The sequence below is a fragment of the Sceloporus occidentalis genome, unplaced genomic scaffold (genome assembly GCF_023333645.1).
Source record: "Sceloporus occidentalis isolate IW3139 unplaced genomic scaffold, rSceOcc1.0.p SCAF_4, whole genome shotgun sequence".
Taxonomy (NCBI): Eukaryota; Metazoa; Chordata; class Lepidosauria; order Squamata; family Phrynosomatidae; genus Sceloporus; species Sceloporus occidentalis.
Window position 1 is genome coordinate 112014744 of NW_028316984.1, and position 27841 is coordinate 112042584.

Here is a 27841-nt window from a genome sequence, read left to right on the forward strand (position 1 = left end):
TATCATATCACCTCTTAATCTTCTCCAGGCTGAACATACCCAGCTCCCTAAGTCTCCCCTCATAGGGCACAGTTTCAAGACCCTTCACCATTTTGACTGCCCACCTCTGGACACGCTCCAGCTTCTCAACATCCTTTTTGAATTGTGGTGCCCAGAACTGGACATAGTATATTCCAGAGGAGGCCTGACCAAAGCAGAATACAGTGGCACTATTACTTCCCTTGATCTAGACACTATATGTCTAGATGCAGCCTAGAATTGCATTGGCCTTTTTAGCTGCTGCATTGTACTGTTGACTCATGTTCAACTTGTGGTCTATTTCCTAGATCCCTTTCACACATAGTCTCATTAAGCCAGGTGCCCCCCATCCTATATCTATGAATTTCATTTTTCTACCCTTAGTGAAGTACTTTATATTTCTCTGTGTTGAAATTCATTTTGCTAGCTTTGACCCAGCTTTCTAAACTATTATGGTCATATTGAATTTTGATCCTGTCCTCTGGGGTGTTAGCTACTCTTCCTAATTCGGTGTCATCTGCAAGTTTGATAAGCATGCCCCCTATACCTTCATCTAAGTCATTGATAAAGGTGTTATATAGCACTGGGCCCAGGACAGAACTGTGTGGCACCGAACTGGTCGCTCCTCTCCAGGATGAAGAGGAGCCATTGCTGAGCACCCTTTGGGTCTGGCCAGTCAACTAATTACAAATCCATTTAACAGTTGCACTATCAAACCCACATTTTACTAGCATGTTTGCAAGGATGTCATAAGGGAACTTGTCAAAAGTCTTACTGAAATAAAGATAAGCAATATCAACAGTGTTTCCTTCATCTAACAATGGATGCAAGCTGGTAATTTTATGAAAAAAAGAGATCAGAGTAGTCTGGCATGACTTGTTTTTCAGAAATCCATGTTGACTTTTTGTGATTATGACATTCCCTTCTAAATGCTCACAGACTTGCTGTTTAATGATCTACTCTTTGATTGATGTCAGACTAACTGGATGATAATTGTTAGGATCCCCCTTTCCCCCCTTTTTGAAAATGGGGACAATGTTTGCCCTCCTCCAGTCTGCTGGGACATCTCCTGTTCACCAGGAGTTCTCAAAGAGCCCATTCACACTATGAAATAACCCACTGTGGAATCTGGGTTATTTAATTGGAGTTGTTATTGGCCCCAATTGCACTTGGTGCAGTTTGGTGATGGTAGGGCAAAAATATCAATTTAGCCTGGTGCTTTTGGCACCAGGTCCCTTTCCACTTCTTTTTTTGGGTCCTGCAACGATCCGGATCTTCGGTAGTGAGAATGCACTACCAGATCAATCTGGATCATCTGGACCATTTCCTCCTTCCTCCCCCGGTCTTCCTCCTGCCCCCCTTGACCGCTGCTGCTGCCACCACTTCCCTCTTCCTCCCCCTGGTCTTCCTCCTTCAGAAAGACAGCATGGTGCAGTGGTTTCAGCTCTGAGATACGACTCTGGAGACCAGGGTTTGAATCCTGGCTTGGCCATGTAAAGCCAGTGGGTGACCTTGGGCAAATCATATTCTCTCAACCTCAAAGGATGGCAACCTCTTCTGAAGAAACTTGCCAAGAAAACCCCATGATAGCTTCATCTTATGGTTGCCCTAGTTGGAAATGACTTAAAGGCACACAACAACAAGGAGCCCTTCCACAGACCACCTGGCTCTCGGGGCCTTTCAGCCCAGACCCAGCAAGGGGGTGAAGGGAGCCTGTTCAGACCGCAAGCATGAACAGGCAACAAAAAACTAATATAGTCAGAACTATGATTGATTGGGGAAGGCATCGCTGAGAAGACCCTGGATCTCTTTGGTACAAAATCGTGGCAGTGGGCCCAAAGATTATTGGCAATGGCTCTGAGATTACATTTGCCAGTTCTTTTAATACCCTTGGATGTAGTTCATCTCGTTCTGGAGACTTAAATTCATTTAAATTAACAAGATATTCCTGTATCACCTCTTTATTTATTCTGTGCTCAATTTCCCTATTGTGTCCTCTGCTCCATTTTCCTCAGGTTGAGCACCCTTTGTCTTTTCTGAGAAGAGTGAAGCAAAGAAGGTGTTGAGTAATTCTGCCTTTTCTCTGTCCCGTTACCATTTTGCCATCTTCTCCACGCAGTGGCCCTATTATTTCCTTTTTCTTCCTTTTGCTGTGAACATACCCCTCAAAAGTCCTTTTTATTGTTCTTAACCTCTCTAGCAAGCCTGAGCTCATTCTGTGCTTTAGTTTTTCTGACTTTACCTCTAAATGTGCTAGCTCATTAGCTCTTTTGGTTTTTCCTACCATCTGTATGCCGATGACACCCAGTTGTATCTTTCCACCTCTGACGTTTCTCCAAGGCTTGAACAGCAAGTCTCGTCTTGTCTCACAGCTGTCTCACAGTGGATGTGCCATCGGCGTTTGAAGCTCAACATGTCCAAGACGGAGCTTTCAACACTCCTTTTCTGTCTCTGTGAACAACACTTCTATTCAACCAGTCCAGCAAGCCCGCAGTCTTGGTTTTATCTTTGACTCTTCTCTGTCGTGTATCCCTCAGATCCAGACCACAGCCAAGGTTTGTAGATTCTTTTTGTACAATATTGCCAAAATCCGACCTTATCTCTCCACCTGCACTGCCAAGATCCTGGTCCATGCCCTAGTGATCTCATGACTTGATTACTGTAACGTCCTCCTGGCTGGGCTTCCTCTTTCTCACCTCCGTCCTTTAATCTCTGTCCAGCATTCAGCTGCATGCATTATCACTACTGCCCAGTGCTCTGACCATATCTCTCCTGTCTTGGCATCCCTTCACTGGCTCCCTCTCCCTTTCCGTATTCAGTATAAGCTCCTGCTGTTGACATTTAAAGCCCTCCATGGTCTGGCCCCTCCTTACTTATCAGACCTTCTTTTTCCTCACCTTCCCACCAGGGCCCTCTGTTCTGGTAGTCAAGGTCTGCTGTCTCAGCCCAGGATTTCCTCTGCCCCATCTCGGATTCGCCCCTTTTCACTTGCTGCCCCTCACTCCTGGAACCTTCTTCCCCCACAAGCAAGAGCCATCACTTCTTTAACCAGCTTCAAAACGGAGTTGAAAACCATCCTGTTCAGAGAAGCCTTCCCAGGCATTGCATAATTGTCGCTTACTATTTGATGTTCTTTTGGTGCCTGTTTATCGAACCACTTCCTGTATTGCTATGTACTGTATATGTATTATCCTACTTGAGAGTATGTATTTTCCCTGGAAGAAGATTAACCATCCATTATGAAGCCAAGCCCTCCCTCCATTCCATCTGCCTTGGTCCAGGCCTCGGAGGTAGAGAGGAACTGCTGGACCGCATCCCCTTTCCCTCCACCACTCCCTTCTCCTTTTGTGTCATGTCTTTTTAGATTGTAAGCCCGAGGGCAGGGAACTGTGTAATTAAAAAGATTGTATGTACAGCGCTGTGTAAATTTACAGCACTTCATAAATAAAGGTTAATAATAATAATAGCTATTTCTTTGAATTCCTCTTTGGTGATTTCCCCCCTTTTCCATTTCTCATACATGACCTGTTTAAAACTTAGGTTAGTTGAATGTTCTTTAGTAATCCATCCTGGTTTCTTGAGACACTTCCCATTTTTCCTGCTTGTTGGAACAATTTGAAATTGTGCCTTCAGTATCTCCCTTTTGAGTCTTGGTGGCACCATCTGTGGAACCAGTTGTTTATATCTGCTATTTTCCTCTCCTTTCCTAGACCGTGCCCTTCAACTGGCAGAAGAGACAAGATGACAACCTGTGCATCCAGCTCTTTCAGCTTCCTACCCAGAGCCTCATATTCCCTTATAATATTCTGAAGGCTATGCCTTGCAGTATAATTGGTTCCCACATGAACCAAAAGAAAGGGGTAACGGTCAGTAGGCTTGATAAGTCTTATTGGCCTGTCCATTACATCACAGATCTTTGTCCCAGGGAGACAGCATACCTCCTAAGACATCTTGTCAGGCCATAAATCACTAATTCTGCATCCTTCAGGAAAGAGTCCCCCACGACTACGACCCGCCTCCTCCAAGGCTTAGCAGCAGCCATTCCGTGTGCTGATTCTACCAAGATCTCCTGCACTTTCCCTGCATTGTTGCTATTATTATCCTGCTTCCCCCCAAAAAAATTGGACACAAAGTACCTTACAAATTAAAAGAACAATACAATTAAAAACATACAGCATGCATACAAATTATTACTAAAACAGAATTAAATTTGTACAGCATTAAACCACATCACTCATTAAAAGTATAAAATACAATTAAAAAAATAAAAGTGCTTAAAATTATACATATTAAAAGAATTAAAAATACTAAAACATATTAAAATAATACAGTCATCCCTCCATATCTGCAAGTTCTTTATCTACAGATTCAACAACCCATGGCTTGAAAATATTCCAAAAATATATAAATTCCCCAAAACAAACCTTGATTTTGCTGTTTTATATAAGGGAAGCCATTTTACTAAGTCATTGTATTTAATGGGACTTGGGCATCCAAGGATTTTAGTATCCATAGGTGTCCTGGATCCAAACAGCAGCAGGCACAACGTGCCCTTTATAAAGATACGACTATATACAGACCCTTTAAAAACTTCAAAACTTGTACTACACGGGATTAGGAGCCCAACCTCAATCATTCAAAAAGGCCTGGCAGGACATTTTTTTTAATTTGCTACGGAAAGACAGCAAGGATGACTGGGGAGGGAGTTCCAAAGTCTGGGAGCAGCCACCAAGGAGACCCTCTCCCTTTTTCCCTCCAAATGAGCCTGAGAAGTGGTGGGGCAGAAAGGAAGGTTTCTCCATATGATTTTAAAACCCAAATGGGCTCATACAGGAGGATACAGTCCTTCAAATAACGTGGACTCAAGCCATATAGGGCTTTATAGGTCATCACCAGCACTCAGAATTGTGCCCAGAAAAAGAACAGCAGCCAGTGTAATGGTTGTAATGGGAGTTTAGCCAATACAGAGGAATCCTAAAGAGGGAGCCAATGGATTAGGACTTTACTATTTGAGGTTTCTACCTCCCCCAAAGGTAAAACTTTAATTTTTAATTAGGACTATTTGGCATGTTTTACCAAAACAGCACCTAAATTTTCCTTAATGCAAAAGCATGGAAGCTTTTCCTGAGAGATCCAATGTTCTATGCCTAACCAAGGGAGTCACAAGAAACAGAGGCATCTTGGATCTCAGAGGAAGTACCTTTTTATATTGCTAATGGAATTCAAATTTATCTCCTGGAGTCTGGAATGCTTTGTTCCCAGTGCCATGTGGTAAGAAGGAGGAGGGGCCTTCTTGCATATATAACCCTGCTGCACATCATCTTAACAACACAGAACAACACACCAACATTTTCACAAAATGCAGGCCTGTGACTAACATTGTCATTTCTCCCCCTCCTGTATGATTTTTAACATTTTTGCCTGATGAAGAAGCCAGTGGAGATTCTAAAGCTTGCATCATGTATTCTGGCAGCACTATTTCTTAGATTTTGGATATTATTGCATTTTTATGTTATGTAATTCATCTGTGACTATCTTAGTTTTCTTAATATTCAGTGCAACCCTGCATTTACACCTTCTTCCTTAACTTTCACCAGTAAACTTTCCATGTCTTTGCTGTTTATTGCTAATATGCAGTGCCATCACTAGGGTTGGTGTCACTCAGTGAAGTAACTCATAGTGTCACCCCACCATTGAGCTCCTCCCATAGCACCCCATACAGAATCCTTAGTAATGTTTTTTGTACTGATATTACTCATTAATCATAATTCCTGTATATTAATTACTGAATGTACTGGTAACAGTTGTGATGTAAACAACTAGAAAAATTAAAATTATACCTTTAACTTACAATATCATACACACAGCCTAAATGCAAGGAAGTAAGAGTCCTGGCATTCTGTGAGAATTCCATTCATAAGGGATTGCAAAAGCAAAAGAGTGGAGTGGTGCTGCTATTCAAAGCTGCTGGATAGAAAAGTAGAGAGATAACATAATAAGTAGATAATGAGTTATATAACAGCATGAAGAGTTCTGAAATGCTGATAACCCTAGCTGAACAGGTATAGTCTTGGTTCAGTCAACCATGCCAAAGCCTCTCATTGGTTTACTGTAGGGGCGAGTAGCCATATTTAGTTAAAGGGCTAAGACTGTCCCATTACTCACAACCCCTTGGACCTGCATGGGCTGCACCCATCAGTTTTCCAAAACTAGAAATGAAAATGTCACTTCTGTTTTTGAAAACATAAGTCTTCAAAAGCCCCCCCACCCGGCAAATATCCTTAAAATTGAGTGTCTCCATTTGAGAGAAGTGGAGCAAGTAAGTCTCAATATTTTGGCTGAAAAAATATATCAGCAATGAGTGACTTGGGGGTCCCTGGGGAATTGCATGTACACTATACGCTGTACGAATCGCGTAGATTGTTGTAATACATAGGTTCAAAACACACTGCAGAAATAATCTAGCTTGAAACTGCCCTGGCTCAATGCTAGGGAACTCTGGGAACTGTAGTTTTGTGAGACATTTAGCCTTCTCTGTCAAGGTGCTCTAGTGCCACAGTAAACTACAGTTCCTAGGATTCCCTAGCACTGAGCCAGAGCAGTTAAAGCGGTCTCAAACTGGATTATTTCTGCAGTGTGTTTTGGATCATAGACTGTTCAGCTGCCACTGAAAGGGCACTGACAAAAATGGTTGAACAATGCTATCCCCAGAAAGGTTTACCTGATACATAAAATCCAACAACAAACTAAAGTGTGGGTTTTGTTTTTTTGCTTTTTCAACTTTTTGGATGTTTGACTGAGGAACTTTTTTGTTGGTCATAGGAACCCACAAATGAAAGCTTTGGGGACCACTCTGTGGCCGAGAGGCCATACAGTTCCCATCTCTTCTTAGCATATATATATAGAGAGAGGGGGGGGGATGTGTGTGCACTTCGTAGCATTACATCAATGAGCTACACATAATCTTGTCCAGTGGTAGTGAACCTATGGCACGCGTGCCACAAGTAGCACTCAGAGCCGTCTGTGGGCACGTGTGCCATCACCCCAGAACAGAGTTTGCCAGAGTTTGTTACTGGAAAGTCAGAGGGAGTTGGCACTTCGCTATAAATAAGTGGGGTTTGGGTTGCAGTTTGGGCACTCGGTTTCTAAAAGGTTCACCATCACTGATCTAGTCTATTACCACAGTACATCATTTAATAGGAAAGGAACAGTGATCACACAATGTGAAGTGATGATACTGTATTTTACAGTCATTTAGAATATATTTTGACTGAAAAAAAGTCTGAGAAACAGATTACTAAAGGGTAATTTATTTACCCTTCTATCTTACTTTGTGATAGAATAACACTGGAAATATAATGTCTGAAGTATTGAAATGTATGTGGGGAGAGAGGGGGAGAGAGAGAGAGAGATGGTGGTATGTGTGATCTGTCACTGAACTTTTATTCACATTATAGACTTTTCTTGCCCTCTTATTATTCCTGAGGCCCCATTGGCACCCCTAAAATTTCTTCTGCAGAACTTCCCAACCTCCTCCCCCTCCCCTCCCCTATCCTCCTCCTCCTCATTATTATTTTGTTCATTTATATTCCATAATTTTCTCCAATATTTATACTCAATATAGCTGATAGAATATTAAAATCAGAAGAAATTCAAACAGAAAAATATCAGTAAAATATGTATAAGAGTGATTTTAAAAAGCTAATAATCTATAGAATTAAAACCATTTAAAATTCACTAAAATACGTAGATTACAAAAAAGAAAAGAAAAGAAAACAAGACACGCCATGAAAATCCCATTAGAGACAATTCCTAAAAGTCTTTTGGTATACAATAGTGTTTATTTGTCTGGGAGCAGCCACTGAGAAGGCCTCCTCCCTCAGCCACCAAACGAGTCTGGGAAGGCAGTGAGACTGACAAAGTGTCTCTCATGACACTTCTCTTTTTCTTAGAGCTTGAACAGGCTTATATAAGCAGGACCTTCAAATATCTGGACCTGAAACATACAGCGGTTTGTGTGTCGGAAGGCCAGAAATGGACTAGTAGCCATTGGATCTGTTGCAGCAAGTGAATTGTATGCTCCCTGTAGCCATCCACAGTTAAAAAACTTCCTGGAGTTCTTTGGGCCAGATGATGTTTTGGAATACAAAAGGACTGTGTATTACACAAGTCTGTATAACATGGGTTCACTTACTTGTGTTGGAAATAATATGTTCTCTATATTTTCTAGTGCTCCAGCATAATTTTATGGTAGGCTTGGAAGCCTACCACAGAATAATGCGGGAGGACCTAGAAAATGCCTAGAGAAAACACTTCGAAATTCATTTCAAGTAAGAGAAATAGTGTTCCAGATTATATGCAAAATCATAATAAAGGAAGGGTCCCAGAATGGATCCCTCAAATAATATGTGGTCCTACAGCACTTTTTAAAGGCCACAGAGAACACATTACAGTAATCCAAACGGGATCTAACCAAGGCATATATCACTATGGTCAGACATGGCTAGGAAAGGCACTACAACATCTACTAGTAACTAGAGGATCAGATTCCTCCATCCTCCTGCAGCTCCTCAATCTACCTATAACCTTAGGACAGATTCAGGGGTTGAAAGGGGGCCAGGAATTCTGTTCTGAGGATGGATGTTGTTCGACCAGTGGACAGATATAATTGGTTTTCATTCCCCAATAGTTTGGAGGGATTCAAACATAGATTATACCTAGAACTACATGTCAACAACATGTTTTCCACATTCAAAACACTGCAAGTTATTATGTTTTGAACACCACAGATTTAATCTTGGCATCCATTCATTATTCAAAGTTCTTTTACACTTCAAAGTACTAAAGTAGTAATTATACATTTGTAGATTCTATTGCACTTCTAGATTAATGGTGCATAGATCAACAGCATCCCCGAGATTCCAATTTCTCCTCTACACATATTTAAATCACACTAAACTACATCTGTATAGCTCTCTTGAAAATATGTCAAATTTTACAGTATATATCTTGTTTCTCACATGTTAGCATTACTTCATAAGTTACTTTTAATTTACTCATGTAAAATTAGATCTTCACTATCTCATTTAACTTCTTCATCCAGTATTTTTTTCTGTTAAGAAAACTACTACATACAATAAAGTCATATCAAATTTAAACAACATTTCTTTACAAGCAAGGTTAACATGAAATACACTGAGAAAACAAAAATCTTAAAAGTTATTATTAGTTTTTAATTGGAGAAGAAGAAACAATCTTGATAGAAGGAACACATTCTGCCCTCCCTGTGGGTAAAGTGACAACATAAACTGCTTCAAACATGAGCTGGAATGATGAGATCTTTAAACAATGTACAGCAAACTATGCACGTCCCAGAAGCTAGTACGCTGGACCCGAAAAAATCTACTGTATTATATTATGTTGTATTTCCTGTAAATGAAACCCCTGCTTTACAGACCACTGAGCTATTGTACAGTGAAAGCATAATGAGATCACAGTTGTCTACACTATTCTGCAAAAACGCTGGTGAAATCTGAACAACAAGGTGTAACCACAGAAAAGCTCTGGTGAAAGCTCCTATGTGAAGAAACAGCAAAAATTACGCTCTCTAGACATAGGGGCATAAGGCAACAGATGGAAAAACAGGGTAGGCAAGACCTTATACAAACTGCATAGCTTAAAGAGAGCATCCTAAACAATGAATGATATCTGATTGTAGAAGAAATAATGTGGTACAAAATGGACCCCACATTCCATGCCTGACATTTTATTTCAGTCTTTGAGCATGCAGCACCATAGGGAGGTGAGAACCCTATCCCTTTGATTGCCCTTTCCTGTGTAACTTCTTTTTCCTTCCCGCACTACTATAACATAATACTAACTTATACATTTTTAAATTTTATTTTCACTCCATGTAGATTCTAAATTGACTTTTCATTTGCAAAATTTTGTACCAGCTTTTAGTTTAGTTTTAGTTTAAATGATAGTTGCTATTTCTATTAACAAGATATTAAATAACAATGTAAAAATAGGTTTTTACTTGCATTCATAAAAATAAAACCAAAGCTTTAAAATTTATTTATTCATTATTTCAAAGAGTTCTATTTTCCTTTCCTTCATGCTGTTCTAAGCAATAATCAAAAAGCTACAATTCAGGAAAGCAGGCAAATTTATCCTTACATATTTCTTAGTTATAGATAATAGAAATATGTATGATGAGCAAACATAGACAACAGACATATATCAGTATCTTGAGTATTATTCCAACTGTTTGTTAATCCATGCAGTGATGTCTTGCTAGCCAAACTCAGATGGAACATGAGACACAAATACAAAAGTAAACAGGCCTAAAGCTGCCTAAGGGAAAGTCAGCAAGATGGCAATTTCAGTCATTTGGAATAATACTAAAGCAGCCCTAGGCTTTCCTCAGAATGGAAACATGTCACCATTACTGCAACATTTCAACAAATCAGAATGCAGAAGAAAGGAACACTTATGTAATCACATCAGTTGAACAGCACTTTACTCAGCATTTAAGTGGAAAATAATTATGAGGAAATTCCATTTATGTGAATGACTTTAAAAGAACATAAATGTCTGTAAGGAAAAGGACAGTAATCTTAAAGTCCTGTTTGGAGTTTATACAATAGTATTTTACAGAGTTTCCTTTAATATTATTATGCAAATTACTTTGGAATCATGTGGAATAAGTTGCATGAAAGAGAAGTATGAGATGTCAATTCAAGTACACTAAATACAAATGGTATTTCAAACACTTCTTTGCCAGAAAGTTTCATTAAGATAAATAGCATGTCATATTAGCTGACTGAAAATCAAAAATATTTCAAATATTTGAGGAACTTATCTAATCAGTACATTTTTAGTATGTGTCTAGTCATGTAGCCATCTTTTACTCAATCATCAGAAAATCAAAGGCAAATTGGCATGACTCAACCCAAACTTTAATACCGCATGATTGTGTCGTGTAAGCTTGTTTTGTGTGATGGCTGCTGTGGTTTTAGCAGAGAGATTAACAACCGGACCTAAGCTGGCCTCCAAACCTTGCCCTGCTGATGCCTCAAGCCCTTTGAAGTCTGACCATCATACCTGGCAAAACAACAGTGGGAACTAGGCTGGTGTCAGATCTAATCAAGTTGCCTGCCTCAGCATAGCTAACTATGGGGTACACTAATTGGCCCAATTGCGGATTATACCTTTTGCTACAGATTCAAGACAATAATTTAGTCAAATGATGGTTTTTATCTCCTTCTAATTAAGATTCCAAGGTAGGAAGAAATGGGATTAGATAAGCTAACTTCAAAATTGTAGCCCTTTTTAAAGAGGTATGCATTTAGAGCTTCTCTAATATTTTAAAGTATGTACAGAATAATGAAGTATCAGGTAAATATGTTGGAAAGTACAGACATTATCTTCTTTTTATCAAGTATTCTAGCAAGCAAAATATACAAATATATATATTTCAAGGCCCAAACTATAATACTTCTTGACATAAATGCATACATTATATATCAGTTTAAAGGGCCACAAACTTTTCTAGTTCTGTTTCTTGACTCCATTATTAGTATGTAGTTAACAACTAGAAGTAATAGAGTGTTTAGTTTAATGACATAGTAAGGATGAAAGACAACCCATTACAAATGTTACTTGAGAAGCAATAGCATAGTGATGAAAATGTAATTGATGCAGATTTGTTTCAAGTCATTTGTAAAATCCCACATCAAGATTTCTAATCTGTTTTAAAAAGACTTTTAGCTTACTTTCATGGCAATGACCAAATACATGTACTGTATACTGCTACCTTTTAACCTCTTCCTTTAATCTTGTTGAAGAATGTTTTATATGGTTTCTTTCAACTGTCTTTTAAAATGAAACATGCACATAAAACTACTATGTGCTATAAACTAGAATGCTTCCTATTTATCATCTTTACTTCTAACCTGTGACCAAACTGATTTTTTCCACTGAATTATTAAATTTAATATCTTTGTCTTTCACCTCCATAATAAAGCTGTATAATCTATGCTTATAGCACCTTCACCTCTACAGGGAAAATAATCTTGCATTTCAAAACCATGGGCAGAAGAATAGTACGGTAATGTAATGCAATGCTAAAAATCCCATGTTGACTGACCGTTAAGAAGCAGTAGGATTCTCTCCAGCAAGAATGGAAACAATTTAGAATGGACACAGTCTTCAACAATGAAGGCTGAATTTATTCAAGTAGGTCATCTATGCTTCTCTACAGTTTCTTTTCCAAAGGGTCTTTAACACTGCTAAATCAAATGACTTTACCCTTGGGCTACATAGAGTCTTTATAGTGGGCCACTGAGCTAGAAATTTACAGCAGCAGAAAATAGCAACCAGAGATTTTACTGACAGAGGCAAGTCTTCTGATCCAAGCTTCATTGTGAATTTTTTTTTAAAAAAAATCACAATATTTCAATTCAAAGGTGTAGTAAATGGAAATTTAATACAATAGGAAAACAGTAGTCCTGTTTGTCTGTGCCAGTGAAAACAATCACAGTTTCTGCATTTTAAAGTCTTGCATGAATATTAAAGACCTTCGCTCAAGTGATTCACAAGTTGAATAGCCTTTGGGCAAGTGGAATTATGTTAAAATGAACTATACTAGTACAGTGTTTAGCTCCATTATTCTTTTTAAAAAACTGAAAATTCCACAAAGGAATCACCATTTCTTAAAGGGGGGAGGGGAAATGACACAACAATCTTTATCATGCATTTGGCTTTAAGTGGTTTTTGAAGGGAGTATCTCTCCAGTTGAGAATCTTCAAGTACTCATGCAGAGATGACCTTGCAGAAAAACTGGCTTCCTGATTAACTATTAACTACTTTCTATAGAACTAGATAATTAAGGACACTGATGACCATTATTAGGAGGAGGGCACTTTAATTTGTCACTTGATAAGCTCCTTTCAACAATTTATAGGTTAGTGCAATTGTGGAGAGACAGTGAGAGAGATGGAGGGAGGGAGAGAAAGAGAACCCTTAAGTTACCTTACCAAGTGGCCAGCTAAAGAGGGCAGAGGGTCAAATAAGGGCCAAAGTGGTCACTTAAGGGTGAAATCCCAAACACCAAAGCAGTGCCAAGCCACATTGACCATCATTTGGTGATGAAGTAAAAAATATGCTAATATATTGGTGGCAATTCTTCCTTTTATGGTTTCAAGCAGTTAAGACAAGTGGCCTGCTTAACAGCTTTTCATCTGAAAAGGGATTAAACTAAATGATTTGTCAGGGCTGCTTGGCTGTTTTATGTCTTTGTTTAAATGCTGCAGAGACTGTACTGGTGACTGTGCCATCATTTTGAAAGCCATCTCTTTTTTCTCCTCAGCATTTATTTGGTTAATAAGTATATCAGTCCAAAATGCCTAATAGCTTCACGTTCATTTGCTCTTTTTCAAGATAAAAACAAAACAATAATTTATAGTATTGCTTTCTATGTAGAGTCATATAGGGTCAAGAAGAAAAAGTTTATATTTTATAGAAAATTTTCTTAAGGTCATTAGTGTAAATGGTACTATGTTTTAAATGACATATGAGAGCAAAAGGTGATTCCAGTAATGCAATGGAAATGATTTCTGAACACTGATAAGGACATTTGTTCCTCATGCCACACTCAATTTAGGCAGTGTATTCAACTGGAGTAATAACATGTAGAAATGTTCTTACTTACTAACACAAGTATGAGCAAATCATTAACATTTAATTAAACATTCTCCCAACATCTTCAGAAATATATATGCCGTGCTTTGTTATTGAAGGTTGTGATCTATTTTTATCAGCTCATTTAAAAAACTGAATTGTTTCTGGATTTTGTAATGAAGATTTTTTTTAAGAATAAAAATATTGTATAAAGCATTCTAAGCTTGAAAACCCGACTAAAACATATGATAGCTACTGTAAATTAATGTGCTTAAACTTAAGTCAAAATTAGATCTCTTATATAGTATGGTATATAAGAAAATTCTTACCTCAATAACGAAGAGCTTTCTTTTCAATCTAAAAGCAAGGTCCTTCGTATCTGGCACATCACATATCAAGCTATTAAGTCGAGGAATCTGGCGTATATGAATCAAACCTTGTGAAAAAGAAAAGTAATGGAGGAAAAGAAATAAGAAAATGCTGATATCCAGATGCGTAAATTAATGTCTTACAGCAGAATTCAGTATATTTACACATACTCATCCTCCCCTTTTTAAACTGGAGCTTACGACCAGGAGCAATGAAGCAAATGGTGCGATTATACTCAAGTAATCAAGCAGAATAAGATAAACAGAAATCCTTGTGTGAGGAAAACTAATTGCACTTCGGTACAGAGGTAGAGATGTAAAGAGGGATCTTAATACTTGTCAAAACTACAGCCGGTTTGTGTGTGATTTTCTTTTGTATTTACAGTAAGCAAATATGGCTATCACCTTGCATGCTGCCCACGGCACCACTGAGTGATCTTTATTTTATTAAATGCACCAGTAAGCAGCCAGCAAAGCAAAGCTCATGGGTTACTGATAACCAGTGAAGCTCTAATGAAAATTATTTTGTTTTGCATTTGATAATTATTTTTTTAAAAAACTCTTATGGGACTCAAAATGATTTTTTAAAATGCTTTTGGATCAATTTTAACCATTACATCAACACAACACAAATTATCTTCTGCATGTAAGATGTTCATTGAGCCTGCTGCAATTTTATAACAACACTAGGCACACTGCAAGCTCTGCATTCTGTCAGTTGAGTCTCAAGCTGATTTCTTTTGACAAGGATGCTGGATGGTTTCTATGCAGCTTAATATAGTTTCTGAATAACCAAAGGGTAATTTTTCACAATAGAAAATGAGAAATATTTTAAAAGACATCAGAAGCAAAGCTTATATATCCATTTTACATGAGTTTTAAGTATAATGAATAAAGGTGACAACATCGAGTAATTCATATGGCATTTTTGTCAAGCAGCTCCAATTTTATGATCACTCTTCAAAGATGAAGTTACACAAAGTTGTCATTTTTAGGGAGACAACAATCAGAAATAATACTAAATATCTGCTAAGTCACCTGAAAAATGCAATGATTTGGTTTTTCCTAAATTACTAACATCAACATTACATTTTTTTTTTATAAATTTCAATTCAATTACAATATATGGGACATATACAATCTCATTTAAATGATCCTAAATACATTCACATTGAACTAACAAAAACTGTTGTGACTAATTCCCATTGAAACCACTCAAAAATAAGTAGCAACTAGTCTGTTTTATTGCTTTATATGGAATTAGGTTACAACTGACTTTAATGAGATTTTTCAGTTTGAAAAGTAGTCTGTATCATCAGACTGGAGCTGACAAAACACACAGTGTAGTTAGTATTTCTTAAGGATCACAGTCAATACATTTGGGTGTGACAGCACATTACATATAATTACTTATATTTCTGGGCTAATATTTTCATATACTTCAAATGTCCCTTTTTATCCAGGACAGTATGGACAAATCTGGAGACAGAATATTTTTAGAATATTTAGAATATTTTTACTGTATTATATGAGACGTTAATTTGGTGAATACGGTTGAATGTGTCTGAATGGTAACTACATCATTTTAAACATTATATTGGTTACACTTAAGTTTCACAGAGAACAATAAATGTATGCTCACTTTACTAATAAAGACCGTTTCAGCAGCCAGTGTAGCTGCCCAGTACAGATGAATTCAGGAAATGGAAGAAGGCCTTCAGCAATATATAACAGGGAAGGGGAGGTATATGAGTGTATACTAAAGTAGTGGATTTTGGTGTAATATTCTGTAAGAAGGGTTCTATTTTGCTCTGTAAATGAGAGAAGGTCAGATCAAACTTCTCAGAAGTGTACATAAAACAATAATTAAATAGATGACAAATTATTAATGCAAAAGTCACAAAATGATTTAATGTGCAAAAGAGTTAACTATATAAATACAAAAGCTTTTCTAAAATGTTGGTGAAAGTCTCCAAAAGTTTAAAAACAAGGTTTAGGTAGTGGAGGAATGTATAAAAACAAAGGTGTATTATTTGTTAGGAAGGAAAAATAGGAACTATTATTTGCAAATGCTAACGTGATCAAAATAAACATAACGTGAATTGTCTCAGATATACATTACTATCTGAAAGAAATGCATTAATTTACAGTACCACATTTGACTGAATTGATGTTATATGAGCCTGTGCAAGTAAAAAAGGCACATCTCAGTAGTTTTTTCATACATTCATTACTTACTTTCTCTTACAAAAATTAGTTCAAATGATTACTGTCCTATAGAGCAAACTACAGCCTTAACTATGCTGAAACAAATAAGATTCTACTATACTAGCTAAACTGCATTTTCTCATTTTATGTGGAATAGCATTTCCATATTCTTACATCATTTACAGCACAATTCAAACAAGAAGTTCAGTCTTTGCATGCAGGTTTCCATGGAACTACAGTAATGTACAATAATAACAGTGGTAATTTATGCACATTCAAAGCTCTATTCTGGATCTGCTATTTGTAATTCAAAGCATAGTCTCTTAACACTGCAATCCTGCGTACACTTACCCAACAGTAAGTCTCAATGAACTCAGTGTGGTTTATTTCTCAAGAGATATGCATAGGATTGCATTGTTATTAATTTTTTCAACTCTCTGAAATTGTTTGCCATGAGCTGTGACAAAAACTGTGCAAAAGAAGCCAGGTACTTTTGATGAAGAGGTATTAATATAGTTGCATGAAGTAAGTTGCTAAAGCAAAAGTATTTTCTATACTTGAATTCTAGCACAGATTATCCTCCTGATTTTGAACAACAATGAAAAAGCCTTGCTTAATTAAGCTCAAGCAAATTAATTAGTAATCTTAGAAATAAAGTTCGCTCTTTGTGCTGGATCATTCAGCTGTCTCTTCATGGAAATATATAACTGTTCTTCATGTCCTCTATTTAGAATTTGGCAGATCAAAACTATTGATTTCATGACAATTTCAGCTCAGTGGTCAGACGATTGCCAAGCCTCCTCTGCATGTGAATTCCCCAAAGCCTGCCTGTTGAGATGTACATCTGATTGAGCCATGCCTTGGTAATATGGCTTGACAACATGCAACGAGTTGCCATGTTTCCTTTGCAGCCTTAATGCACTTTAGTGAAAAATTGTCTAAATCAAGATTGGTTAGCAAGGTGAACCATTTAAGAGGCATATTCCAAAATGAAATCAAATGCTACTTTGTGGCAGATATTCCAATTGGAGGGTAAACTGCTAAGTGCCCTAGAATCACTTAGGGCAGACTTTTGCATTGCTAAGGATGAAACTTACCATGGTAATCCTTGTATAATGGATTGGTTTCTCTCTCAGAGCCAATAAATGATTCAAGACCAACTACCGTATCAGACAAGTTTGTAACACGTTCCATAATTGCTTTATTCTGTAAAACATGGAAACAAAATACATAGTCTACATGATGAAACAGGTAATTAAGGTTCAAAGAGTAGTCTTTGTCTTATTATTGACAAGCTGAAGGAAAAATGGGTCATCAATACCTAGAAATGATTGAAAATGTGTCTGGCAATCTTCATTAAGGAATAGCATACAGCCTGTTGCAGTGAAAGTATTGTAACATCATCTAATGTAGTTTACATTATTAAAATTAAAATAAAATTTCAAAGGCACAATATTTATTTCTTTATGCCATCTATTTATTGCCTCTAAATGCACTACAGCCATCAAGTCAATACTCAATTAATAAAAAACTTTGAAAGCATTAAACAAACAACTTAAAACCAATTTAAACACCGGAGATCTCTCTCTAAGACTAGCTCTAAAACAAGACAAAGGGTTTTAAAAACAGCCAGAGTAGATATTCCTCATGTTAAGATCCAAAGGCCAAGCCTAGTATTCACTGCCCATCAGAAACTTAGATGGGATGGAACCAGCCTACACAATCCAAAGTAAAGTACTTCAAAACTTCATTGATTTCAATGATAACTCTAAGCATGAACATATATAATACAGGAACAGTTATTTTAGTATATTATCCTGACTAGACATATATAACATTCCTAAATTCAGCAATAAAAAAATCAGTCATTTACCATTTCAGTGTCCTCTTTTCTTACAATAAAAACAGTAAGGTATATGTATGCACAGAAACAGGTTTGCTTCTACTATGTTTGTTTGTACAAGAAGGCCCATAACCGCAACTCCCAATTTTTCCTCATCCGAGGAGTAAAGGCTAATCCATTTGTGTGATTTAGAGACCATGAAGAAGGACAGGTTTCAATTCCTCCAGATCCATACAATATCATAAAAGGGTGTTATTGGGTACATCACATTTGGGATATACAGTGGGCCATCGGTATCCATGGGGGATCTGTTCTGGATCCCCCCCCCCCGACATCCAAATCTGCAGATGCACAAGTCCCATAGTACTTAATGGTGGCACAGTCATGTGGCCGTGCCACCATTTGGGACAATAGGATGTTGTCCCCTGGCTGCCTGAAGCCTTAGGGTTCCTCCAGTACCCCAGAACAGAGGGGCCCCAGCTGTAGAGGGCCATGGTTTCCCCAGACAGGGGCTTCTTCGTTCGATTTTTCCTCCTCTTTCCGCCGCCAGAGCCACTGCTCAGTTATTGGTTGCCTTTTTCCCTCCTCCGCCTCCTCTTCCACCCCTAGCCACCTCCACCATCACTTTTCCTTCCTTCCTTCCTCTTTCCCCGAAAAGCCCAGAAAGATTATGGCCCACAGCACACCACTGAACAGGAAGCCTCCACCATCAGCATGCAGTTGCACCTGCGTTTTTTCCTCCTCCTCCTCCTCCTTTTTTCCCCAGCTGCTGTTGTGGCCATTTTTCCTTCCTTCTCCTCCTCCTCCTTTCTTCCTCCTCCTGCTCCTCTGACGCCACTCCTCCCACAGGCTTGCCATCCACAAATGCTTAAATCTGCAGATGGCAAGTGTATGCATATGGCGGGCCCACTATACATCCAACAGCATTTCCTGTAAGGAATCAGGGTAGGGTTTGGTAGACTCAATCCAGGTATATCCTTCCTCTTTTTCCTATAGTGGGAAATCAGACCATCCATTTAGAGGCTAGTGACAGAGATTAAATCCCTGCCCACTCATGTTTTCTAACAAAAGTTTGTGAATTCTGTTATCCTGCTTGAATAATTTATCTTGTTAACGCCCAGTAATACTTGATATACGTGAAATCATTGAAGTTCAAGAGTGTCTGTATCCCTATGTGAACGGGTGGAGGGTGGTGGAGGGTCGGGTTGTTCCCCCGCGATGGAAGATGGTGGACGGCAGGCCCCAGGGAGCACCAAGGGAGAAGGAGTGGAGATCCAGAAATGTGGAGCAACTGAAGAGTTGGGGGGGGGGAGGCGGGGCATGAAGGTTTAAGAGAAGAGGGAGAGGCAGACATGAGAAGGAGGGGCAAGACAAAGGCGGCATGTGAGGCGATCAGAGAGAGGAGAGAGAATTATTATTATTATTATCCACCTTTATTTATGAAGCGCTGTAAATTTACACAGCGCTGTACATACAACCTTTTAGTTAGACAGTTCCCTGCCCACAGGCTTACAATCTAAAAAGACACGACACAAAAGGAGAAGGGAGTGGTAGAGGGGAAGGGGATCAGGTCCAGCAGTTCTTCTCTACCTCCGAGGCCTGGACCAAGGCAGATGGAATGGATGAAGGGCTTGGGTTCTTAATGGATGGTCAAAAGGAGAAGGGAATGACAGTAGGGAAGGGGGAAAGTCCAGCTTATCGGCTCTCTCACATAGGCCTCTCTCTCCCTCAAGATGGTGGTCGGAAGGAGGGCTCATAGTCTTTCAGGCAAGGCCTGTTGTTGCTGACCTGCCTCTCTCCCCCTCAAGATGGTGGAAAAGGAGGAAAAGCTGAAAGAATGAGAAGGGTGGATGGCAGCCCTTATCAGGCGAGGCTTAAAACATTGAAGAGGAAGTTCAGGGTTGGATAGCCTGAAGGATCCCAGGGCAGAGGGATTCTTGGCCGAACATATCCAAGCTGCTACCCTAGAGTCGTGGGAAAAGGAACCGCCTACTCTTCCAGCAGAGGCACAACAGGAAGATGCTGGCCTTTGGGAAGGGACCCAAAGGTTTGGGGAAAAGCAGAGACTGTGTCCTGGACTAAGGCCAGCACAAGTCCAAACAAACGCTGATAAGGAGTTGCAGCAAGGAAGGAGCTAAAAGGCAATCTACAGACCTTTCGGACAGCCCACAAGAAGCACACCAACAACAAAGCCAAGGTCAGGATTCCAGAGTCCACAGAAGTCAGTTAGGTCCAGGGTCAGGGCAGCCAGAAGATAGCAAAGGTCCAGTCCGTTCCAGAGTTGAAGGTCCGAGGCAAACAAGGGTTCAGGAAAGCAAGAAGCCAGTGCTGACAGTAATCACACAAAGGGAAACTGCAATAAACTCTGGCACAAAGTTAGCGTCTCCCAGGTGGTTAAGTAGAGACTCTCTTCTCGGTGCCAGCTGAGGCTTGTTTGCCAATTGTCTCTCAGCAATTCTCCTGGACCGACGCACGCAAGCACTCTCAGCCCTGCGTTGCTCAAAGGAAGGCGCCTTCAGGCTTGGTTCTTCCCCAGTCACCACTAGGCTGCTGAGCCTCAGGAGGAATCCCTCCAGTGCTAGGACCTGGCTGAACTCCTTCCTCTGGGGCTGGGCTGAGAGGACAGGGCTGGGATCTGACAGGGCAGGATTAGGACCTGGTGGAGCCTCCATTACCCCCTGCACTAGAGGAGCCACAGTTTCCTCCTCATCCTCCGAGTTCTCCACTTGGCTGGTCATGACAGACTGAAAGGTTGGAGAAATAAATGCCCCAGAGAAGTGCAGCCCCAATAGACTGGGAGTAGGAGTATTGACAACAGGTAGGGAAAGGGTTGTGCCATAACATACCCTGTATCAGACCTATTGCAACGAATATCACATTTTTGTTGGATTAAAGAGTTGTTGAAGGATCCCTGACCGTATGGAGAGTTGTTAGTATAAGCATGAAGGTTCCAAGACTGCAGCACCCCACGGGCGGGACTAGGGCCACAGAGACACCCTGTCACAATGCAGAATCATTCATCAGCAATTTAAACAACTTGACCATACCATATTATGATGTGAAAGCAGAAACATCTATATGCAATGATCAATTCATATGTCAAAATTTTACCCAATGTCAATTTGACCATCAACCAAAGTGATCTGTTGATTTTACTAGAAACAATTTAATTTCATTCAATTCAACTCTATCTTCAGGTATAGGTGAACTTTACAGGAAAGAGGGGAAAGTATGCGTGGAAAGAAGTAGAATTAAAAATCTTGCCTGACAATAGTGGGATACTCTTGATGAAACAACAACATAAAAGAGTCAGTGTGCTGATTCTTAATCTTGGGCCCTCAGATATTTATCACTGGACTCCAATTCCTACAACCCCTGAACACAAATCACGCTGGCTGGGAATGATGGGAGCTACAGCCCAGCATATCATAACTCACAAGTGAGCAATTTAAACAACTTGACAATAAGTTGTTTATATATGAGAACCACTGAGTCATCAGAATGTTATATTAGGGGACTCTAAACATTGGGGCAAGATCCAGGTTCAAATCTCCACTCAGTTATCGGACTCACTGAATTATCCCACTCAGTCACTCACTCACAGCTATCTATCTCACAGGATTGAGTTGAGAACAAATCAGGGCAGGGAACTCTGCACTGGGGGAAAGGCAACTCTAGTTCCCCCAGATGTTGCTGAATGTTAACTCCAATTAGTCCTAGATAGCACAGCTGGTGAGGAATGTTAAGAACTGCAGTCCTACAGTCCAGGGTACATAATCCTTGTTTACATAATCCTGAGCTCCTCAAAAAAGGGCTAGCATATAAATGAATTATAAGGGTATTATGAGATAGGATACTAAACATTAATTTGGCTTTATTAGTTTTGAACAACCGGGTCCCTTGGTTGTGAAAACAATACAAAGATGCTTTTTCAAAACCTTGCACCAGAAATAGAAACTACAGTTAACATGCTGCTGTTCATTTTTCTGTGACCAGCAGTAATGTGCTCAATACTGAAACATTTCTCGAAGTGTGCCATTACATTGAAATGATGGTCTGTAGTTGGTGCCAGTTCACAAGACATTAGATCATAGAATCATAGAGTTGGAAGAGACTGCAAGGGCTATCCAGTCCAACCCCCTGCCATGCAGGAAATCCAATCAAAGCATCCCCAGCAGACGGCCATCTAGCCTCTGCTTAAAGACCTCCAAAGAAGGAGACTCCACCACACTCCGAGGGAGTGTGTTCCACTGTCGAACAGCCCTTACTGTCAGGAAGTTCTTCCTAATGTTGAGGTGGAATCTCTTTTCCTGCAGCTTACATCCATTGTTCCGGGTCCTGTTCTCTGGAGCAGCAGAAAACAAGCTTGCTCCCTCCTCAATGTGACACCCCTTAAAATATTTAAATAGGGCTATCATATCACCTCTTAACCTTCTTTTCTCCAGGCTAAACATCCCCAGCTCCCTGAGTCATTCCTCATAGGGCATGGTTTCCAGACCCTTCACCATTTTTGTCGCCCTCCTTTGGACACGCTCCAGTTTCTCAATGTCCTTTTTGAATTGTGGTGCCCAGAACTGGACACAATATTCCAGGTGGGGCCTGACCAGAGCAGAATACAGTGGCACTATTACTTCTCTTGATCTAGACACTATACTTTTATTGATGCAGCCTAAAATTGCATTGGCCTTGTTAGCTGCCGCATCGCACTGTTGACTCATGTTCAACTTGTGGTCTACTTGGACTCCCAGATCCCTTTCACGTGTAGTTTCATTCAGCAATGTGTCCCCCATCCTATATCTGTGCATTTAATTTTTCTGCCCTAAGTGCAGTACCTTGCATTTCTCTGTGTTGAATTTCATTTTGTTAGCGTTGGCCCAGCTTTCTAGTCTATTCAGGTCATTTTGAATGTTGATTCTGTCCTCTGGAGTATTAGCTATTCCTCCTAATTTGGTGTCATCTGCAAATTTGATAAGTATGCTCCCAATTCTGTCATCCAGGTCATTGATAAAGATGTTGAATAACACTGGGCAAAGGACAGAGCCCTGTGGGACCCCACTGGTCACTTCCCTCCAGGATGAAAAGGAGCCATTGTTGAGCACCCTTTGAGTTTGGCCGGTCAACTAGTTACAAATCCATGTAACAGTTACTTTGTCTAGCCCACATTTTACAAACTTGTTTGCAAGAATATCATGGGAAACCTTGTCAAAAGCCTTACTGAAATCAAGATATACTATATCCACAGCATTCCCTTCATCTACCAAGCTTGTAATTTTATCAAAGAAAGAGATTAGATTTGTCTGGCATGACTTGTTTCTCTCAAACCCATGTTGACTTTTTGTGATTATGGCATTGCCTTCTAGATGTTCACAGACTCTCTTTTTAATGATCTGCTCCAGAATCTTTCCTGGTACTGATGTCAGACTAACTGGACAATAATTGTTGGGACCCTCTTTTTCCCCCCTTTTGAAGATGGGGACAACATTTGCCCTCCTCCAATCTGCTGGGATTTCTCCTGTTTTCCAGGAGTTTTCAAAGATTATTGCCAATGGCTCCGATATTACATTTGCCAGTTCTTTTAGTACCCTTGGATGTAGTTCATCTGATCCTGGAGACTTCAATTCATTTAGATTAACAAGGTATTCCTCGACGAGCTCTGCTTGGCCACCTCACTGAACCAATTTAAGAAGGGGTTAAAAATTCATCTTTTCAAGCAGGCATACCCCTGACTCCTGACTCCTGACACCCGATGTGTCCTCCCCCCCTCGTCAGCACTGTTGAGCTGGCATGAGATGTGGTTTTATCTGTGGTTTTATTGTGTAATGTTGGTGCTTATGTTGTTTATACTGATGGTTTTTATATTGTACATGTAAATGTTGTTAACCGCTTTGATTTGAAGAAAAGCGGTATATAAATAAATTTTTTATTATTTTTATTTATTTATTTAGTACATGCACTGGTAACCTCTCATTTGGATTTCTGTAATGCGCTCTACATGGGGCTACCTTTGTATCAGGTTCGGAAGCTTCAGCTGATTCAAAACGCTGTAGCCAGATTGATTACGGGGACGGCTAGATCAGATCATATAACACCCGTATTGAAATCTCTTCACTGGCTGCCAATTCGCTTCCGGTCCCAATACAAAGTGTTGGTTATTACCTTTAAAGCCCTTAATGGCTTGGGCCCGGGTTACTTGAGGGAACGCCTCTCCCTGCATAATCCACCCGGCACTCTCAGAACAACAGGTAAATTATTACCCTAAGGTGAGACTGGCGACTACCCATCAAAGAGCTTACATGGCAATAGCACCCACTCTCTGGAATGCTCTTCTGGAAGAGATCCGCCTTAGTGGAACAGTGGAAGCCTTTAAACAGGCATTAAAAACCCACCTCTTCCTACAAGCCTATCCTCCCAACTCCTTGTTGTGAAAGTACTCCCCAATCTGTTTACGCTATGTATATACCTTCTGATTTTAATGTTGTATAATTGCGTTGTTTTTAGGTATTTGTATTGTTATACTGTAATATTATTTTTAACTGTTTTATACTGTATCATGACATTTGGTCATAATTTTATCTGTTGTACACCGCTTTGATCGCCAGGAAAAGCAGTATATAAATAAACAATTTATTATTATTATTATTATTATTATTACTATCGCTTTACTTATTCTGTGCTGAAATTACCCAGTTCTGTCCTCTGCTCCATGATCCTCAGGTTGAGCACCCTTTTCCTTTTCTAAGACTGAGGCAAAGAAGGTGTTGAGTAATTCTGCCTTTTCTCTGTCCCCTGTCAGCATTTTGCCGTCTTCTCCAAGCAGTGGCCCTACCATTTCCTTCTTCTTCCTTTAGCTGCGGACATATCCATAAAAGCCCTTTTTATTCTTTTTAACCTCTCTAGCAAGCCTGAGTTCATTCTGCGCTTTAGCTTTTCTGACTTTACCCCTACACATGCCTGCTATTTCTTTGAATTCCTTTTTTGTGATTTCCCCCTTTTCCCATTTCTTATACATGTTCCGTTTCAAACTTAGCTCGGTTGAAAGTTCCTTAGTCATCCATCCTGGTTTCTTGAGACACCTCCCGTTTTTCTTTCTCACTGGAACTGTTTGAAATTGTGCCTTCAGTATTTCCCTTTTGAGAAACTCCCATCCGTCCTGAACTCCCCTTTTAGTATTTCTGACCACGGGATCACCCTCAATACTTCTGTAAGTTTACTGAAATCCGCTCTTCTAAAGTCTAGAATGCGTGTTTGACTATGCCTGGCTTCTCCTTTCCACTGTATAACAAACTCCAGGAGATGTTGATATGCAGAGTTTCTAGGAGTGAGATTAACAGTTTTAACTCATGGGAACAGAGACAGTCCCTGTCCCTGCTACATTAAAAAAAAGAGAGAAATGCCACTCCCCCACATCAGATAGTCTGAGAAGCATTACTGCAATGTATTTACAAAAAGCAGCTGATAACTGAAGAACACCCCCCCCCCCCCCCCGGTACTACACAGTTTCAAAAAAAACAGCATTCTGTTCCGAAATCACCTTCTCATTCCAGGAATCATGTTTTTATAATTATTCTGTCTGACTTCATCCTTTGTGAATAAAAGACTGAACAAGACTCATCTAGTTCTAGAAATACACCAATAATCTTGAATGTAATTTACATGGTTTACATTAGACTTAACTGTTGACAAGACAGCCAACTCTGTACACATATCCAGCAAAGAACAGTGCCTTGCAGATGTATTCCACCAGCCATCCCGCTTTGATTTTTCTTTTGATGTTGTTGTTGTATTACAACTTGGAACTAAACTAGATTTAATTGGCACTGAATATCCACTTGATATTCACAAGGTGCTCAATGCTGTGAAGGTACAAAATACTTTTTATTGTGGCACAAAAATTGAGGAAACAAAACCAAACTGACACTTGTTACTTGCATATGTATTCACCTCATGAATCAATTTTGTAGACACACCTTTAACGGCAATCTCAGCTGTAAGTCTTCTTGACTAAGCTTCTAACGTCGGCTTTGCAAATTTGGATCCTGGAATTTTTGCCCATTATTTTTTTGGCAAAGCGGTCTGTCAAGTTGGATGGGAACCACTGGTGAAGAACAGCTTTCAAGTCTTGGTACAAATTCATGTATAAGGTTTTGGGGCCAAAATTACAGATTTTGATATGACCCATGGATAAGTTGAGGGGAAAAAAATAGGGGCATGCGACAAAGGATGTAAAGGATGAAGCAAAGGAAAATGATGCCAAAGAACTTACAAAATTCTGGAAGGCATAAATGTTTGTGCTCATCATAAAGGCTGGATGGATAAGAGAGTAGAGATGGCCAATGTTTCTTTTAGGTGTTTTCAGGATGGACTAAGCACTCACATTTAGTAATTCTACTCACAGAAAGGAGATGGCTCCTTTATGTTTTTTAAAGAAAGAGTTAAAGTATACTTCTTACATTGAACCGTGGATAAGTTGACCTAGGTTTTTGGGGGTTAATTTTTTACTAAAATTTCTAGACTTATACATGTGTACATATAGTAACGACAGAAATTGATAGTTTATAAGTAAACATTACATATGTTCAGTGCTAAGTATACACCTCCAGGAGTGAAGGGCTCATAATACTAAACTATATGACCACTAAAAAACTCAGAGAAATGGTTCTGTAATTAGTGTGTAGACTAAGTACAAATGGCAGATATGGGTAGGCAGAAGTCAGTTATCATGGAACATGCAGACATCAACAACATGTGGAAATGTTATCATATTGTCTTTGATGCAAAATTTAGGCTTTCTGGGGAAGATGTTGACTGGCAGGACCTCCTAGGCAGTTATCTATGAAACACTACATAGTCAGTGTACAAGGCCAACTAGACTAGAAGTGTCTCAATGCAAGAATAAGAAGGTGGTGGTAAGAGGTGGGAATGGAACAAAAGGACAACAAATAGGAAACAAAAGGACTACAGAGTCAATTTTAAACTGATTCTTGGGGCAAAGTCAACATGACTACAATTGGCCATAGGGAAAAACCATCTGTGAAAGACATCTGAAGAAGAACAATAAGTTGACCTCATGTATAAATCAAGGGAAGGTTTGGGGGGCAAAATCAAGGATTTTGATATGACCTGGGGATAAGTTGAGGGTCAAACTCAGGGGCATTTAACAAAGGATCTAAATGGAGGGGGGAACATCACTTCACTCTCTCCTTCTCCCTCTCTAGACCTCTCCCAAGGGTCACAGTCTGGGCATGCAAAATGTGGACACAAGCCTCCAGTTTCCCTCCCTTCCCCACAACTTTCCCCAAGCCTAATGGCTTGCAAAAAGGGGGACACAGAACTATGATTTCTCTCCCCTCTCTCCCTGCTCCACAGCATTCCCAAGGCCCACGGAGAAGTATTACCGTACTGACCCATATACACATCTACATAGGATTTTGGAGTCATTTTGGGGCTTACATTTTTTGATGTATAGACAAGTATATATGGTAGTCGGAATAAAAGAAAACAAGTGGACTGATGTAAACCAGTAGAGTACAAGCTCTGTTCCTACTACTACTAGTATTATTATCCCACTTTCCCATCAAAACTGGGACTCAAAATGTCTCTCTCTCTCTCTCTCTCTCTCTCTCTCTCTCTCTCTCTATATATATATATATATATATATATATATATAAAATTAAAAACACAAAAAGTGAGCATTAAAATACAATTCAAGTATTAAAACAAA

The 27841-nt window shown here is 39.4% G+C and overlaps 1 protein-coding gene across 2 annotated transcripts in view; it reads right to left on the minus strand.

The window, feature by feature from the left end:
* Positions 1-27841, minus strand: part of ELP4 (elongator acetyltransferase complex subunit 4) — a 221588-nt gene that overhangs the window by 108025 nt on the left and 85722 nt on the right. For both annotated transcript variants that reach the window (XM_089521299.1, XM_089521298.1), the window contains 2 exons: positions 17375-17483; positions 14031-14137 (listed from right to left, as the gene is read on the minus strand). In XM_089521299.1, coding sequence (XP_089377425.1) covers positions 14031-14137; positions 17375-17483 — 216 coding nt within the window. The remainder of the gene's footprint in view (positions 1-14030; positions 14138-17374; positions 17484-27841) is intronic.